Source organism: Lithobates pipiens, unplaced genomic scaffold (assembly GCF_037356315.1).
Source record: "Lithobates pipiens isolate NorthernLeopardFrog02 unplaced genomic scaffold, aLitPip1_a1.2 Scaffold_19, whole genome shotgun sequence".
Taxonomy (NCBI): Eukaryota; Metazoa; Chordata; class Amphibia; order Anura; family Ranidae; genus Lithobates; species Lithobates pipiens.
Window position 1 is genome coordinate 494042856 of NW_027507764.1, and position 18367 is coordinate 494061222.

General features: G+C 45.1%; 1 protein-coding gene across 3 annotated transcripts in view; it reads right to left on the bottom strand.

The window, feature by feature from the left end:
* RUNX1T1 (RUNX1 partner transcriptional co-repressor 1) overlaps positions 1 to 17854 on the bottom strand; it is a 208730-nt gene extending 190876 nt beyond the window's left edge. Inside the window, exon 1 of one of the 3 annotated variants that reach the window (XM_077493016.1) lies at positions 17193 to 17854. In XM_077493016.1, coding sequence (XP_077349142.1) covers positions 17193 to 17220 — 28 coding nt within the window. In that variant the 5' untranslated portion in view covers positions 17221 to 17854. The remainder of the gene's footprint in view (positions 1 to 17192) is intronic. The other 2 variants (XM_077493015.1, XM_077493019.1) reach the window with 2 other exon arrangements.
* Between the last annotated feature and the right edge of the window lie 513 nt (positions 17855 to 18367).

The following is an 18367-nucleotide window of genomic DNA, read 5'->3' on the forward strand; positions in this document are numbered from 1 at the left end:
CGCTGACAGCAGCTCCGTGACATACAGCGCTGACAGCAGCTCCGTGACATACAGCGCTGACAGCAGCTCCGTGACATACAGCGCTGACAGCAGCTCCGTGACATACAGCGCTGACAGCAGCTCCGTGACATACAGCGCTGACAGCAGCTCCGTGACATACAGCGCTGACAGCAGCTCCGTGACATACAGCGCTGACAGCAGCACCGTAAGCAGCCCCAGGAGGAAGTCAGCACAGCACAGGGATGGTGTGATCCCCTCATAATAAGAACCCCCAGGAGGAAGTCAGCACAGCACAGGGATGGTGTGATCCCCTCATAATAAGAACCCCCAGGAGGAAGTCAGCACAGCACAGGGATGGTGGGAGCCCCTCATAATAAGAACACCCAGGAGGAAGTCAGCACAGCACAGGGATGGTGGGAACCCCTCATAATAAGCAGCCCCAGTAGAAATATGACACCGCTCAACCTCTTCAAAGAGGAGGGTAGGGGCATATAGTACGGTGTGCTTTTTTGGGTCAGGGAAGTGAGCCAAATGAATTAAGAAGGTCTGTGTGCTTGATTCCAAAAATTGTTTATAGACATATACATGGTCTACTGATCACATGTGTTGAATTCCTCCGAGATCCATGCCTCATTCATTTTTAGAAATGTGAGGTAGTTAACACTGTGGTGAGCTAGGCGAGTACGCTTATCGGTCACAATCCCCCCTGCTGCGCTGAACGTCCTTTCGGACAGGACACTGGATGAGGGGCAAGCCAACAGTTCGATTGCAAATTGGGCAAGCTCTGGCCAGAGGTCAAGCCTGCCCACCCAGTAGTCTAGGGGTTCATCACTCCTCAGAGCGTCCACATCGGCCGTTAACCCAATGTAGTCGGACACCTGACGGTCTAGGCGTTCCCTGATGCTGGATCCGGATGACACCTGTCGATGGGTCGGCTGAAAGAATGACCTCATATCCGAAGTCACCAACACATCTTCAAACCGGCCTCTTCTTGCAGGCGCTGTTGGATTGGTACCCGCAAATCCTTCTCTGGGAGTGGGAATTGCTCCTCTGCCAGCGCACGCAAAAGCAGAATGCAGCATTTCTCGAAGCAAGGCCTGGAAGTGCTGCATTCTGACAGCCCTCTGCGACGGCGGTAACATTTCCGCCATTTTGTGTTTGTACCGGGGGTCTAAGTACGTTGCCACCCAGTACTGGTCCTTGACCCTCATGCTTTTTATACGGGGGTCCCTATTAAAACACTGGAGCATGAAGGCCCCCATTTGCACTAAAGTGGAAGCGGTGTGGTGGCCTGGCTCCTGCTCATCATCCAGGATAATGTCGTCCTCTTCATTCTCCTCTCCCCATCCTCGCACAACAGGGATCCCAGAAAGGTTTAAAGCATGCTCTTCTTGCTCCTGCTCATCCGCCCCGGCACCATCCTCCTCTGACTCCTCATCAGACTCCTGTTGTTGACTTGTCTCAGATAGAGTAGCCCCCCCTGGGAATTCATCCAGCATTGCGACTTCCTCATCTTCCCGCTCCTGCTCCTCCACAGCCTGATCAATGACACGACGCAATGCACGCTCCAGAAAGAAGGCATAAGGTACCATGTCACTGATGGCGCCATGGCTGCGACTGACCAGTTTGGTGATCTCCTCAAATGGCCGCAGAAGTCTGCATGTGTCGCGCATGAGCAGCCACTGGTGCGGTGAAAAAAAACCCAGCTCCCCAGAACCGTTTCTTTCGCAGAGTTCATACAGGTAGACGTTAACTGCACGTTTCTGCTGGAGCAGCCTATCAAGCATATAGAAGGTTGAGTTCCATCGCGTCGGGCAATCGCAAATAAGACGTCTGACCGGCAGATGGTGTCGCCGCTGAATGTCAGCAAGGCGAGCCATGGCCGTGTAAGATCTTCTGAAATGGGCCGAGATTTTCCTTGCCTGCCGCAAGATGTCCTGGACCCCAGGGTATTTGACAAGGAATCGCTGCACGACCAAGTTTAAGACGTGTGCCATGCACGGCACGTGCGTGATTTTGCCCTGTTTCAATGCGCTAAGCAGATTGGCACCGTTGTCACACACCACTTTACCAACTGTCAAATTGAGCGGTGTTAGCCACTCATCTGCCTGTGAACGCAAAGCTGAAAGGAGTGCCGGGCCAGTGTGGCTCTTTGCTTCCAGGCACAACAGACGCAGCACGGCATGGCAACGTCTCACCTGGCATGTGGAATAGGTTCTGGGGAGCTTGGGCGGTGCAGTGGAAGAGACGCTAGCAGCGGAAAAGGAGGAGGCAGCTGAGGAGGAGAGGGAGGAGGATGGAGTAGGAGGAGGAGAAGAAGAGTCAGGCCTGCATGCAATCCGTGGCGGTAAAACCAAATCTACACGGGTGCCACGGGTTACATGCTTGACGGCCGTCAGAAGGTTCACCCAGTGGGCAGTAAAACTGATATACCTTCCCTGCCCGTGTTTGCTAGACCACGTGTCTGTGGTCAGATGTATCTTGGCACCGACACTGTGTGCCAGAGATACATTCACTTGCCGCTGAACATGGCCATATAGCTCTGGGATGCCCTTCTCTGAGAAATACTTCCTTCCTGGGACCTTCCATTGTGGTGTTCCAATGGCCACAAATTTGCGAAAGGCCTCCGAGTCCACCAGTTTATATGGCAGTAGTTGGCGGGCTATGAGTTCTGACAAGCCAGCCGCCAACCGTTGGGCAAGAGGGTTATCCGGCGTCATCATTTTTTTACGCTCAAACATTAGGCCCACGGAAGCCTGCCTTTTTGCAGAAAAATGTGAGCTTGGCGTGATGGAAGGTGGAGTGGAGGACAATTGTGAGGAGAGAGGAGAAGGAGAAGTAGAAGACGAGGCTGGACGGTGAGAGCCTGCAGTGTGGCTTTGTGTGTTCCGTTGCTCCCACTGGGCTCGGTGATGGCTGCTCATGTGCCTTCTTAAGGCGGTCGTCCCTAGGTGAGTATTGGGCTTACCGCGACTAACGCGTTGACTGCAAAGATTGCAGATGGCAACGCTATTGTCAGCAGCGGACACGTTAAAAAAAGCCCACACTGCGGAGCCATGTGCCGGTGTCCTGGGAGCGCCAGATGTGACCGTACATGGTCGATGACTCGCTCCTGATACATTTGCAGTCTGCTTTGTCCCTGCTGTGCAATGTAAGTCATTGCTGCTTCTCCTCCCTATCTGCTGGTCCATATCTCCCTCTGAACTCCCCTCCTCTTCCTCTCTTGTGGGCACCCACGTGACATCACTAGACACGTCATCATCAACGTCACCTTCCCCACCGCTATAAGTAGAGTAGGCAGCAACACCGGGGACCAACCTCCTCCTTGGGCTGATCTGGGTACTGGCGTCAGACTGCTGAGTAGCGCTTGTTGCTGCCTCCTCTTCCTGATCCAATACCAAGAGTGGCTGCGCATCAGAAATGTCCTCTTGATATGGATCGGAAAATAATTCCAGTGACTCAAGCGGAAGGTATGTGGTGGTGGTGGTGGTGGTCGTGTTGTTGGTGGTAGTGTCTTTGGGGGTGCACATAGCAGAGAGTGAAGAAGAGGGTGCAGATCGAGAGGATGAGGAGGGTGCAGAAGAATAAGGCTGAGTGAGCCACTCAACCAAGTCTGGTGCGTCCTTTAAAGTAATTGAACGCACCTTCTGCAACTTCCCACTTTGGCTCAAGGCTGTTGCTCCTGCCCTACCCCTACCACCCCTGCGGAAGGGCCTGCCTCTTCCTCTGCCTGTCATTTTTTAAATCACCCTGTGACAAAACTCTTAGTCCCTATACCGCTGAAGGACTGCTGCAGTATAGGGCAGCGGTCAGCAGTAGTGCACGTCAACCCTATGTATTGTGGACCGATAGCGGTCCTTACAGAACAGCAGACTGTACTGCACTCAGGCCTATGTACCGTAGCACCCTATACCAAGTTACCAGTCCTTATAAAAACTTTTGTGGACCAAGCAGGTTGTGTGTTAGTGATTAGCAGACTGTACGTCAGTCCCTATACCAATGAAGGACTGCTGCAGTATAGGGCAGCGGTCAGCAGTAGTGCACGGCAACCCTATGTATTGTGGACCGATAGCGGTCCTTACAGAACAGCAGACTGTACTGCACTCAGGCCTATGTACCGTAGCACCCTATACCAAGTTACCAGTCCTTATAAGAACTTTTGTGGACCAAGCAGGTTGTGTGTTAGTGTTTAGCAGACTGTGCGTCAGTCCCTATACCGCTGAAGGACTGCTGCAGTATAGGGCAGCGGTCAGCAGTAGTGCACGGCAACCCTATGTATTGTGGACCGATAGCGGTCCTTACAGAACAGCAGACTGTAACGCACTCAGGCCTATGTACCGTAGCACCCTATACCAAGTTACCAGTCCTTATAAGAACTTTTGTGGACCAAGCAGGTTGTGTGTTAGTGATTAGCAGACTGTACGTCAGTCCCTATACCAATGAAGGACTGCTGCAGTATAGGGCAGCGGTCAGCAGTAGTGCACGGCAACCCTATGTATTGTGGACCGATAGCGGTCCTTACAGAACAGCAGACTGTACTGCACTCAGGCCTATGTACCGTAGCACCCTATACCAAGTTACCAGTCCTTATAAGAACTTTTGTGGACCAAGCAGGTTGTGTGTTAGTGTTTAGCAGACTGTGCGTCAGTCCCTATACCGCTGAAGGACTGCTGCAGTATAGGGCAGCGGTCAGCAGTAGTGCACGGCAACCCTATGTATTGTGGACCGATAGCGGTCCTTACAGAACAGCAGACTGTAACGCACTCAGGCCTATGTACCGTAGCACCCTATACCAAGTTACCAGTCCTTATAAGAACTTTTGTGGACCAAGCAGGTTGTGTGTTAGTGATTAGCAGACTGTACGTCAGTCCCTATACCAATGAAGGACTGCTGCAGTATAGGGCAGCGGTCAGCAGTAGTGCACGGCAACCCTATGTATTGTGGACCGATAGCGGTCCTTACAGAACAGCAGACTGTAACGCACTCAGGCCTATGTACCGTAGCACCCTATACCAAGTTACCAGTCCTTATAAGAACTTTTGTGGACCAAGCAGGTTGTGTGTTAGTGATTAGCAGACTGTACGTCAGTCCCTATACCAATGAAGGACTGCTGCAGTATAGGGCAGCGGTCAGCAGTAGTGCACGGCAACCCTATGTATTGTGGACCGATAGCGGTCCTTACAGAACAGCAGACTGTAACGCACTCAGGCCTATGTACCGTAGCACCCTATACCAAGTTACCAGTCCTTATAAGAACTTTTGTGGACCAAGCAGGTTGTGTATTAGTGTTTAGCAGACTGTGCGTCAGTCCCTATACCGCTGAAGGACTGCTGCAGTATAGGGCAGCGGTCAGCAGTAGTGCACGGCAACCCTATGTATTGTGGACCGATAGCGGTCCTTACAGAACAGCAGACTGTAACGCACTCAGGCCTATGTACCGTAGCACCCTATACCAAGTTACCAGTCCTTATAAGAACTTTTGTGGACCAAGCAGGTTGTGTGTTAGTGATTAGCAGACTGTACGTCAGTCCCTATACCAATGAAGGACTGCTGCAGTATAGGGCAGCGGTCAGCAGTAGTGCACGGCAACCCTATGTATTGTGGACCGATAGCGGTCCTTACAGAACAGCAGACTGTACTGCACTCAGGCCTATGTACCGTAGCACCCTATACCAAGTTACCAGTCCTTATAAGAACTTTTGTGGACCAAGCAGGTTGTGTGTTAGTGTTTAGCAGACTGTGCGTCAGTCCCTATACCGCTGAAGGACTGCTGCAGTATAGGGCAGCGGTCAGCAGTAGTGCACGGCAACCCTATGTATTGTGGACCGATAGCGGTCCTTACAGAACAGCAGACTGTAACGCACTCAGGCCTATGTACCGTAGCACCCTATACCAAGTTACCAGTCCTTATAAGAACTTTTGTGGACCAAGCAGGTTGTGTGTTAGTGATTAGCAGACTGTACGTCAGTCCCTATACCAATGAAGGACTGCTGCAGTATAGGGCAGCGGTCAGCAGTAGTGCACGGCAACCCTATGTATTGTGGACCGATAGCGGTCCTTACAGAACAGCAGACTGTAACGCACTCAGGCCTATGTACCGTAGCACCCTATACCAAGTTACCAGTCCTTATAAGAACTTTTGTGGACCAAGCAGGTTGTGTGTTAGTGATTAGCAGACTGTACGTCAGTCCCTATACCAATGAAGGACTGCTGCAGTATAGGGCAGCGGTCAGCAGTAGTGCACGGCAACCCTATGTATTGTGGACCGATAGCGGTCCTTACAGAACAGCAGACTGTAACGCACTCAGGCCTATGTACCGTAGCACCCTATACCAAGTTACCAGTCCTTATAAGAACTTTTGTGGACCAAGCAGGTTGTGTGTTAGTGTTTAGCAGACTGTGCGTCAGTCCCTATACCGCTGAAGGACTGCTGCAGTATAGGGCAGCGGTCAGCAGTAGTGCACGGCAACCCTATGTATTGTGGACCGATAGCGGTCCTTACAGAACAGCAGACTGTAACGCACTCAGGCCTATGTACCGTAGCACCCTATACCAAGTTACCAGTCCTTATAAGAACTTTTGTGGACCAAGCAGGTTGTGTGTTAGTGATTAGCAGACTGTACGTCAGTCCCTATACCAATGAAGGACTGCTGCAGTATAGGGCAGCGGTCAGCAGTAGTGCACGGCAACCCTATGTATTGTGGACCGATAGCGGTCCTTACAGAACAGCAGACTGTAACGCACTCAGGCCTATGTACCGTAGCACCCTATACCAAGTTACCAGTCCTTATAAGAACTTTTGTGGACCAAGCAGGTTGTGTATTAGTGTTTAGCAGACTGTGCGTCAGTCCCTATACCGCTGAAGGACTGCTGCAGTATAGGGCAGCGGTCAGCAGTAGTGCACGGCAACCCTATCTATTGTGGACCGATAGCGGTCCTTACAGAACAGCAGACTGTACCGCACCCAAGCCTATGTACCGTAGCACCCTAGACAGACCAAGTTACCAGTCCTTATAAGAACTTTTGTGGAACAAGTGAGTTGTGAATGATTAGCAGACTGCAGCAGAAGGGCAGCAGTCAAGTATAATATTCTTTCTATATTTGGAAGAAAGAATATTATACGTGTACAAGCCTATTACCGTACCACTGATACCAGTCCTGAAAAGAACCTTTGTGGAACTAATAGTAACAGCAAGTCTTTAAAATTATCCTCACTGCCTGACAACACTGCTTCCTGCCTGTCCCTATACAAATTGGCAAAAAAGAGTAGGCTGGAACGATTAGCTGGAACAGCTCTTTTGTGGACCTGATAGTAACAGCTAATGATGATGATGATGATGATGATGAAGAAAGACTAATCTGGCTGAGCTGTCCCTAAAATAGCAGCATACAGCGCTCTGTCCCTTTATCTAAACTGACAAAAGAAACTCAGGCTGCTGACCTAACACCTATACCAGTCCTGAAAAGAACTTTTGTGTACCAAATAGCTAGCGTTTTCTCTGTCCCTACTCCACACAGGATCCTTTCCCTACAGTGACAGAAGAAAGAATGTAAAATGGCCACCGGATCGGGTGTATTTATAGGTTAGGGGGAATGTCCAAGTGTCCATGAGCTGTCATGTCTCAATTGGTTGTCCTGTAACACATGATAAACGTGTCACGAAAGGTTAAAGTTCTTGTATACATTAAACACGTAAGTCCGCCGGGGCGAACGACGGAAAAAGGCGTTCGAACCCGCGGACGGCGAAAGTCGGAAATTCGCCGCGAAACGACCGCCGGGCGAACCGTTCGGCCATCACTAGTAATGATCCTGTTTCCAGACTCTTTCTATAGAATGTGATGCCATCAGGCTCTGACCCTTTCCTGGCGATCTGCTTCCGATGTCCTATTGTGCCCCGATTTACTATACAATCGTACAGAAATCTGTTCGATGTGTGTTGAAGGTGACGATGTGTGTGTAGTGAGTGGAAATGAAGAGTGGGCACATCACCCAGGGGGTGGGGGAGGGGATCCCTCTGGCACATCAGACAGAGGATGGTTGGGGGGGGGGGGGGGGTCTTTCTCCACTCCAGAACTAATCCAATAATGTCCAAACATTGTCCTATCACAGGGACAGGGAGGAAAGTCAGAACACTTCCGACACATGTCAGGGTGGAATGTGGAGGAATTCACATCAAACCTTTCCTTTTATCTTGTTACATTGTTTCTCACATTGGATGGACTCTTAAAGGGCCAGTGAATATAAAATACCATGTCACGTGTCATATCTGATAATTGCATTCGCTAAACTTGATGTCCACTTCCACAAACATATCTTTTCACAAATGTTTTGAGACTCAGACCAAATACAATCAAACATTGTATATAAAAGTGCCAGATCGAGTCCCCAAAACAAACATCATCCCATTCCTTTGTATTAGATCCATGGTTCAGTGCAATGTAAAATCACCTGACCAATGGTCCATTGCTGGGAGGATGGAGAACCCATCTCTATTCAGTTTGGATGATTTCCTATAGCTTCAAAAATATTATTAAAGTGATTTAACATACACCTATGTAGCCCGGCTATTATACGAAATAGCTTGATGATAGTAATCGGCGAGCATTAGAGACCCCCCAGATAAACCCCATCTTCTCCAGCTGCCACCAACCGGCAGGGAAGGGGTTATAAACACCAAGCCTGGGGGAACGAAGTGATTCGGTGTATCTTAGCGTGCGATAATGTGAGAAATCCAACATCTGACTATTGTAGGAGAGGAGCTCTTCTCCATCACTTCATCTCCAATCCTTATCTTAATTATGCTCATTATTAGTGTAAACAGATGTCGTGCACATTCATGTGACCTCTCCGAGGAGGACATTCATCAGACTTGTGTGTCCTTCCTTCCTTGTGGGTTCAACAACACCTCCATCTGGGAGCCTGTCCTGTTATAACAGCTCTGTGCCAGGAGGATCTACTATAGAGAGCTCCTCCATATCCTCCATATCCCAGCACATCATATACTCATCATATATACTCATCATATACTCATCATATAGGATCCTTGTATGTATCTATCAGATCCAATATCCTCCAAATCCTCCATATCCCAGCACATCATATACTCATCATATTCTCATCATATACTCATCATACAGGATCCTTGTATGTATCTATCGGATCCAATATCCTCCATATCCCAGCACATCATATGCTCATCATATACTCATCATATATGATTCTTTTATGTATCTATCGGATCCAATATCCTCCATATCCCAGCACACCATATACTTATCATATATCTATTCTATTTATCTATCTGACCATACCAATACATTCTATAAATGGGAGAAATTATGTTATAGATGTGTATACACCTATATACTCTACATATGCACACCTATCTACTCTCTACATACCTACCTAGAGACTTTTTTTCTTTCTTTCTTTCTTTCTTTCTTTCTTTCTTTCTCTTTCCTTTATTTTCTTTCTTACCTTTCTATCCTTCCTTTCTCTCTTTTCTTTCTTTTTTTTCTCCTTTTTCTTTCTTTCTCGGGTGCAATTATGCCATAGATGTTTACATACCTATATACATACATACATGCGCAAGTAGCTATAGCCACTCTATCTATCTATCTATCTATCTATCTATCTATCTATCTATCGATCTACCTGTCTGTCTGTCTATCCACATACACTTTTATTTATGGTTGAAATTATGCTTTAGCTGTATATATACGCATAATATATATATATATATACGCATAATATATATATATATATATATATATATATATATATATATATATATATATATATATATATATATATATATATATATATACCTACCTATAGCCTCAATCTATCTAACCGTTTTACACCACTACCTATCTAATCTATTCACATACACGATATATATATATTCGTACAATCGTACAAGAAAAGCATGTATATGTATAATTATGTATAATAGTTAAATGTAGGATCTACGCACAAAATATGAGTATGTGTTATATATAGTAGATGTATTGTATTGTTTATAGATTGTGTTATGTATTTATAAATGCAATACAACACACAGACAACAGAATATTAATCAGAAAGTGGAAATTTGGATGACTTCATACAATAATGTTTATAATACAAATACAGACACTCAAAACACAACTGTGCAAATGCAGATATAATAAATACGCACAAGAAAGAAAGAAAGAAAGAAAGAAAGAAAGAAAGAAAGAAAGAAAGAAAGAAAGAAAGAAAGAAAAGGATACAAATACATGATAGATCGCATATATACATGTAAATTAATAAAAAAAAAAACACAGGCATGCTTACAGAGCACACACATATATATGCCGTTGTATTACTGTATACATGTGACTGTGATTGTCCCTGTCCTGTAGGTGTGTGATCGGTTGTGTGTAGATGTGATTGTCCATGTCCTGTAGGTGTGTGATCTGTTGTGTATAGATGTGATCGTCCATGTCTTGTAGGTGTGTGGTCGGTTGTGTATAGATGTGATTGTCCATGTCCTGTAGGTGTGTGATCGGTTGTGTATAGATGTGATCGTCCATGTCCTGTAGGTGTGTGATCGGTTGTGTATAGATGTGATTGTCCATGTCCTGTAGGTGTGTGATCGGTTGTGTATAGATGTGATTGTCCATATCCTGTAGGTGTGTGATCGGTTGTGTATAGATGTGATTGTCCATATCCTGTAGGTGTGTGATCTGTTGTGTATAGATGTGATTGTCCATATCCTGTAGGTGTGTGATCTGTTGTGTATAGATGTGATTGTCCATGTCCTGTAGGTGTGTGATCGGTTGTGTATAGATGTGATCGTCCATGTCCTGTAGGTGTGTGATCGGTTGTGTATAGATGTGATCGTCCATGTCCTGTAGGTGTGTGATCGGTTGTGTATAGATGTGATCGTCCATGTCCTGTAGGTGTGTGATCGGTTGTGTATAGATGTGATTGTCCATGTCCTGTAGGTGTGTGATCGGTTGTGTATTTCTCAGTCGAGCTACACAAGGTCTCCTCCACATTGTCATGCACAATCAGCGCCCATATTAATGGTGGGTGATTAGCGATCTGTCTGTCTGGGAGCCCACACTCTATCTGTCTCTCAGGCTGCCAACTAAAATCTTATAAAAACACCATTTGTGCTATTAAAAGCCGATCCAGACATGAGCGAAGTGTGGAGGGTGAGCGTGAGAACCGGGCACCGAGTCCCCAGATCACCTTCTCCAGCCCAGCATGTGACAGTTTCCCACACAACAAAAGACAGCCAGCACTCAGCCGGCCAAGGCAGCTATTACTGTGCCCACTCCATGCAGATCCCATGAATCCATGCTGTACAATGACTGCCCATTTCGAGGATTTTCACATCAGACAGCACACAAAGGATGTCACTTCCCATTCCCAGGTGACACCAAGGAAAGTAAATAATGGCTTCTCTTCTGACAGTTTACAGAAAGTCCTGCATTGAGGAGATAAGAACAACTGTGAATTATATTTATATATCTATATATATCTCTATCTATCTATCTATCTATCTATCTATCTATCTATCTATCTATCTATCTATATATATATAGAGAGAGATAGATATATAGATAGGTAGATAGATATATCGATATATCTATCAATGTATATATATATCTATATATAGATATATATAGATAGATAGATAGATAGATAGATAGATAGATAGATAGATAGATAGATAGATAGATAGATAGATAGATAGATAGATAGATAGATATGCATACACTGACCATTATCACCACTAGAAAAAAAAATCCCAGCTTTTAGGATTTTCATTTTGTTTTACCTTAGTACATATGATAGAACTATAATTCGTTTTGCGATCAAATCATTGAAACCCTGCTGGGATTTGTAGTTCTACCGGGGCTGTTAAGCCTTATAGATCATTTGTCCAGTAGAAGTGCAAGCTTTGCTGCTTTAGCACTACATAGCTCAGCATGCCTTGCAAGCATCTTGCAGCTACTTATGGTTCCACAAAAGCGTGTGCCTCAGAGGTAACTTTGTCCAGCAGAAACGCAAGCTCATATCTCAGCCTGCCTTATCAAACTGCATACTTCAAACTTCACATTTTGTCTAGCAGAAGTGCAAGCTCTGCTGTTTGAGCACTACTAATCTCAGCATGTCTTGCAATCTTTCCTGCTGTTATGTATAGTTCCACAAAAGCTTCAGAGTCCAATAAAAGCTTTAGCCTCATAGATCACATTTGTCTTGGAGAAGTGCAAGCTCTACTGCTGTAACACTACATATCTCAGCATGCCTCGCAAGCATCATGCGACTACTCACAGTTCCACACAAACCTTCAGCATTATAGGTCACTTTTGTCCAGCAGAAGCACAAGCTCTACTGTAGCACTACATATCTCAGCATGCCTTATAAACATGATACTGCCATTTATAGTTCCACAAAATCTTCAGTGTTCCACGAAAGCTTCAGCCTTTTAGATCACATTTGTCCAGCAGAAGTGCAAGCTCTGCTGCTTTAGCACTACATATCTCAGAACACCTTACAAGCAACCTTCTGCAAGTTGTAGTCCCACAAAAGCTTCAGCCTTCTAGATCACATTTGTCCAGCAGAAGTGCAGGATCTTCTGTGCTAGCAGTAATATCTCAGCATGCCTTACAAGCATCCTGCTGCTACTTATAGTCCCACAAAAGTTCCAGAGTCCCAGTTGTGTTACTATCCAGGGATTTGATTTTTTTCATCAGAAGCCTAGATATTTACAGCAATCTTTGCGCCTGGGCACACATTTAATTGTATGCTTAACTAAGCTGAAACCTTCTATATAATAGGCTGGATACAGTTAAATATTTGGCAGCAAGATACAGTCTATTGAAAATGAAAACAGTCCTCAGCAGTATTAAAATTGGAACACAGTGTTATTTGACCAGAACTTCTGCCCACAACTCAGACTATGCTCATTGGCATTGGTATCGCTGCTTCTTATATATTGATTTATTCCTTTTTAGACTACAATGTTTTTTTTTTTTTTTTAACCAGATCATTTTAAAGTGCTTAAATAACCAATGAAAAAAGCCCTGTATTGATCAGCACATTACTTTAAATTAATCCAAAGCCTTCATGTCAATGAGCTTCATAGAGTGCCTGGCCTCTGCTACATATCTTGGATTAAAACATTGATCCAATGCCACTGTCACCAAATCTAGACAGAGAGGAGCTGCTGGGATCATCCAGAGATGCCCACCAGGAGCCACAATGACTAATATGAGATACAGGACCCAGCTATTGATCGGTATGGATTAGCAGGCAGCTCTGAGAACTTGATTTGGATGAAGCTTGCAAAAAAAAAAAAAAAAGCTGGAGGAAGCTGCCTGTTCACATTGGGTTTCCTAAGGAAATCTGTGCTGATCTGCAAGGAAACTGTGCATGACATTGTGTGTCCCACCAGGAAACACAAAACACACTATCAACCACCCAAAGCAGGCTGCTGCTTATCTCTGGCAAGCCTCAAATCTGTTAGAAAACAAGGCCAGATGCCCGGTCACTTCCACGACAGGATTAAAGGCTCCACAATGGAAAAAAAAAAAAAAAAAGATACATGTGGCCAGAGACAGGCAGCCTAGCTAGCCCTGCACTGCTCAAGCTGGGACATGGACTACAATAGATGTCATGTGGATGTGTCAACTGTCACTGTCAGGATAAACAAACAGATAGAGAGTGGGTCATTCAGGAACACACTGCCCACTTGCTTGATGTGGAACTGATGGAAAAATGCTGATTGCATGTAATAACATTATTTCAAGGATTACATGCCTAATAAATACCCAGCAGTTCATCTATACAAACTGGAGCAAAACTGCAACTATACTATAAATGAAGGCTTATTTTTATTTTTTTTATAAAGGAGGGATTTTGATAGCTGGCTGCAAGCAAAACTTTAGCTGGAGTTTTTGTAACTCATCCCTGGTATGTTGCAAGGATCTGTTGTGGCCAAATATTTGCACTTGAAGAGAAGAAGTACATAGGACTAGAGGCTACTGTGCACATACTGTATAAGGAGACCAAGCCAGACGGGTCCTGTTTTATGTCACTCCTCACTGCTCAGCCTGAGTGTATACAGAGCTGCACATGGAGCATGGACATACATGGATAACATGCAGCCCTGGGCCCAGGAGCTTACACTTTAATGTTCACTGACAGCAAGCTCCTTAAACTTTATATCCTGGAAGACCATCAAGCCAGAATTGGAAAGCTCAGACAGAAATCTGTTTCCCCCATCATATAACAGAGCTCTCTATGTTTGCCATAAATTCTGTAATAAAGACGTCTTTGTTCTATCTGATTAAGGCGATTTAAACAATATGCTGCAGACAGTCTCTCCCTTCCCCCTCCTTTATTCATGCTATGTGGCTACAAAGTAGGACAGGAATTACAACTGTCCGTATAGAACCAGAAAATCATAGAATTCCTACATTATTACATGTACACAAGCAACCTAAGCACTCGCAATACATTGATAAATATATCGCATCACCCTAAAGATAATAATAATAATAATAATAATAATAATAATAATAAAAATAATAATGCTACAACTGAACTTTAAATATCTACTTCACTTCTTCATTGTAAGTCCTACTATCTCATATGGAACTTCTGCATTACTCAAAAATAAAATCTTACAATACATTGGTACATAAATCTTACTGTGATAATGGATGTCAGCGAGATAATTCAGCAATGCATCATCCCATATCAGTACTTTAATACCCATGCATCACATCCAATCGCCCATATCCTATCTATACATCACCCCAAAGGTACCCATACCTAGGTATGACCCTAAATAGAATCCAATTTCTAAAGATCTGTTCTGCTGCATCACCCCAGTGCACAGACCTACATCACCCCATATAGACATGTGCCATGTATATAGCTGTATAGGGTGCACTCCTGCATTACCCCATAGAGAGCTGTGCATTGCATAGTCTTGTATTATTCCCACACTTGTGCATCAGCCCATATAGAGCTGTAAAAGGTAAACTTCTGCATTACCTCTGTACAATGTATAATCCTACATCACCCTACATAGATACTGTGCCTATAACACCCCATAAAACTGTACAAGGTACATACGTGCATCATTCCATATAGAGCTGTATAATGTATACTCCTGCATCATCCCAAAACAAGCTGTACAGTCTGCATCACTCCATACAGAGCTGTGCAGAATAAGGTCTGATCATCCCATATAGAAATAGAAATCCCATATTTAGTGTGTATTCATGATCACCTCATATAGATATGCACAATGTACATTCCTGTTCACTCCTTAAAGCAGTGTACAATGTACACGTCTGGCCATCCCATACAGATATGTACACTATATAATCCTGATTATCCCATACACATATGTACACTATAAGGATCCCGATCATCCCATATGTACACTATATGATCCTGATCATCCCATATGTACACTATATGATCCTGATCATCCCATATAGATATGCACAATGTACATTCCTGCTCACTCCTTATAGAGGTGTACAATGTACACGCCTGGTCATCCCATACAGATATGTACACTATATGATCCTGATCATCCCATACAGATATGTACACTATAAGATCCTGATCATCCCATACAGATATGTACACTATATGATCCTTATCATCCCATAGAGATATGTACACTATATGATCCTGATCATCCCATACAGATATGTACACTATAAGATCCTGATCATCCCACACAGATATGTACACTATATGATCCTGATCATCCCATACAGATATGTACACTATAACATCCTGATCATCCTATACAGAGCTGAATAGTAGTGCACTCCTCCCGATCACACTGTAAAGAGCTGCACAATATAACATCTTCATCACCCCAGAAAGGGCTGTACAGTGTGACACATCGGATTACCCCATACAGAGCTGTACAATATACAATTTTGATCATCCCATACAGAGCTGTACAATATAAAATCACGATCGTCCTATACAGAGCTGTACAATAAGATCACACTAATCCCATATAGAGCTGCACAAAAAAATGTTGATCACCCCATATGGAGCTGTACAATATATATTTCTGATCACCACACACACACAAAGCTGTGTAATATAAAATCATAATCACTCCATACATAGCTGTATAATATAACACCATGATAAACCTATATAGAAGTATACAATGTATAAGGTTCGTTGCTGCTTTTTTGTACACTTCTGACCACCCCATACAGAACTATTCAAGATATCTTGGTGATCAACTCATATAAAGCTATTTTCTGTATCCCTCCTGACCACTCCATATAGATCTGGTTATTGTATCCTCTTGATTACCCCATAAAGATCTAATCATAGGACCACTCTGATCACCCCTTATATATCCAATCATTGCACCTTCCGTTTCAACCCATATGGATCTATACATTGCACCCTCCTGATCAAGCATATAGATCTATGCATTGCACCCCCAGATCACCCCATATAGAACAGATCATTGCACCATCCTGATCACCCCATATAGATCTATACATTGCACCCTCCTGATCACCCCATATAGATCTATACATTGCACACTCCTGATCACCCCATATAGATCTACACATTGCACCCTCCTGAACACCCCATATATATCTATACATTGCACCCTCCTGATCACCCCATATAGATCTATACATTGCACCCTCCTGATCAAGCATATAGATCTACACACTGCATCCCCCTGATCACCCTATATAGAACTATACATTGCACCCCATATAGATCTACACATTGCACCCTCCTGATCAAGCATATAGATCTATACATTGCACCCCCCTGATCACCCCATATAGAGCAGATCATTGCCCCCTCCTAATCAGGCATATATATCTATACATTTCACCCTCCTGATCACCCCATATATAGCTATAAATTTCACCCTCCTGATCACCCCATATATATCTATACATTTCACTCTCCCGATCAACCCATATATATCTATACATTGCACCCTCCTGATCAAGCATATCGATCTGTACATTGCACCCCATATAGAACTGATCATTGCACCCTCCTATCACCCCACAAAGTCCGTGAACTTTCAGTTGTGTAAGGATGCAGCAGACCCCAAAAGAAGACCCCCCCCCCCCTCCATACCCCCAGCTGAGACCTCTGCGAGAAGCATCGAATGCTGACATCCTACTTACACTGGAAGGGGCTTGAGATTCCCACCATTCGCCACAGGCTTGTAACTGCAAATAAAAGTTCCTGCTCCGTGCCGGGGAGAAGCGGAGACGTCTGGGCTGGGGGGTACAGAAGAAGGAGGGGGGATGGGACGAGGGGGGGTCAGGAAAGTCGTAGCCCCAAAGTGTAGGAGAAGAAGAGGAATGCGACCAGATGATCGGCGTCCGCTGTCACAAGTCAGAGAAGAAGAGGAGGAGGAGGAGGAGGAGGAAGGAGTCCAGCTGGGGGAGGTGAGGAGCTGAGCCGGGGGGGGGCTGCACCCCCTGGAGCCGCACTCTGTACACGAATATTCGTTGCTGTGATGATCGGAGGGGGTGCTGAGACACATTTATTAGGAGCGATGTATGGATGTGTCACCGACGAGGAAGAAGCCTGATCTGTGCTGATTTCCACCATAAGGCTGCGATCTCTTCCTCCCCCTCCTCCCTTCACCTCCTCCCCTCCACTCTGTTTATTTCTTCCTCTCTCTGACACTTGGTCTCCTTGTAAAGTCAGGCTTGCAGCTCACTGGCAGCAGACGGCCGGGCGGTGCCCCCCAGGTGCAGGGCTGGGCAGGGAGGTGCAGGGCAGGGGGGGCTCCCCCAGCAGTGGGAGGTGATAGAGGTAGCTGCAGACATCTGTGTCTGGGAAGGGTCAGGGGGGGTCAAGTCCTGCTAACAATAGAGACAACACATTGGCTTTTTCTCTCTTTTTTTGGGCTGTGTGCCTGCTGCTTTCTCCTGGATGTTTTGTCCCTCTTAGACCTGGTGGACTGGTAACTTGCTCCCTAAATCTGCCTGGCCTGCAGTAACCCAAGACAAGCACTTTCCCCCCTGGCCATCTGGACTGTCACAGCTCCTCCTGCCTGCCTGGGACTCATCACTGCACAATCCAAGCCTCTCTCACATCCTAATCCCCTTCTGTTACTACATTCTTTTTTTTTTTTTTTTCAATCTGTTTGTTTTTGCATTAAGTAATGGTCTAGGGGACAACAAAGAGGTGCAACTTGTCTCCCATTCCCTCTTCATCTGACAATTAGTTTTTTTTTTTTAATACAATCTAGTGCAGGCAAGTAGCAATAGAGAATGATATCTGACCTTAATATGGAGAGGAAAATGAATAGTCTGTGCAATCCATCAATGGTGAGAACCTGGGACAC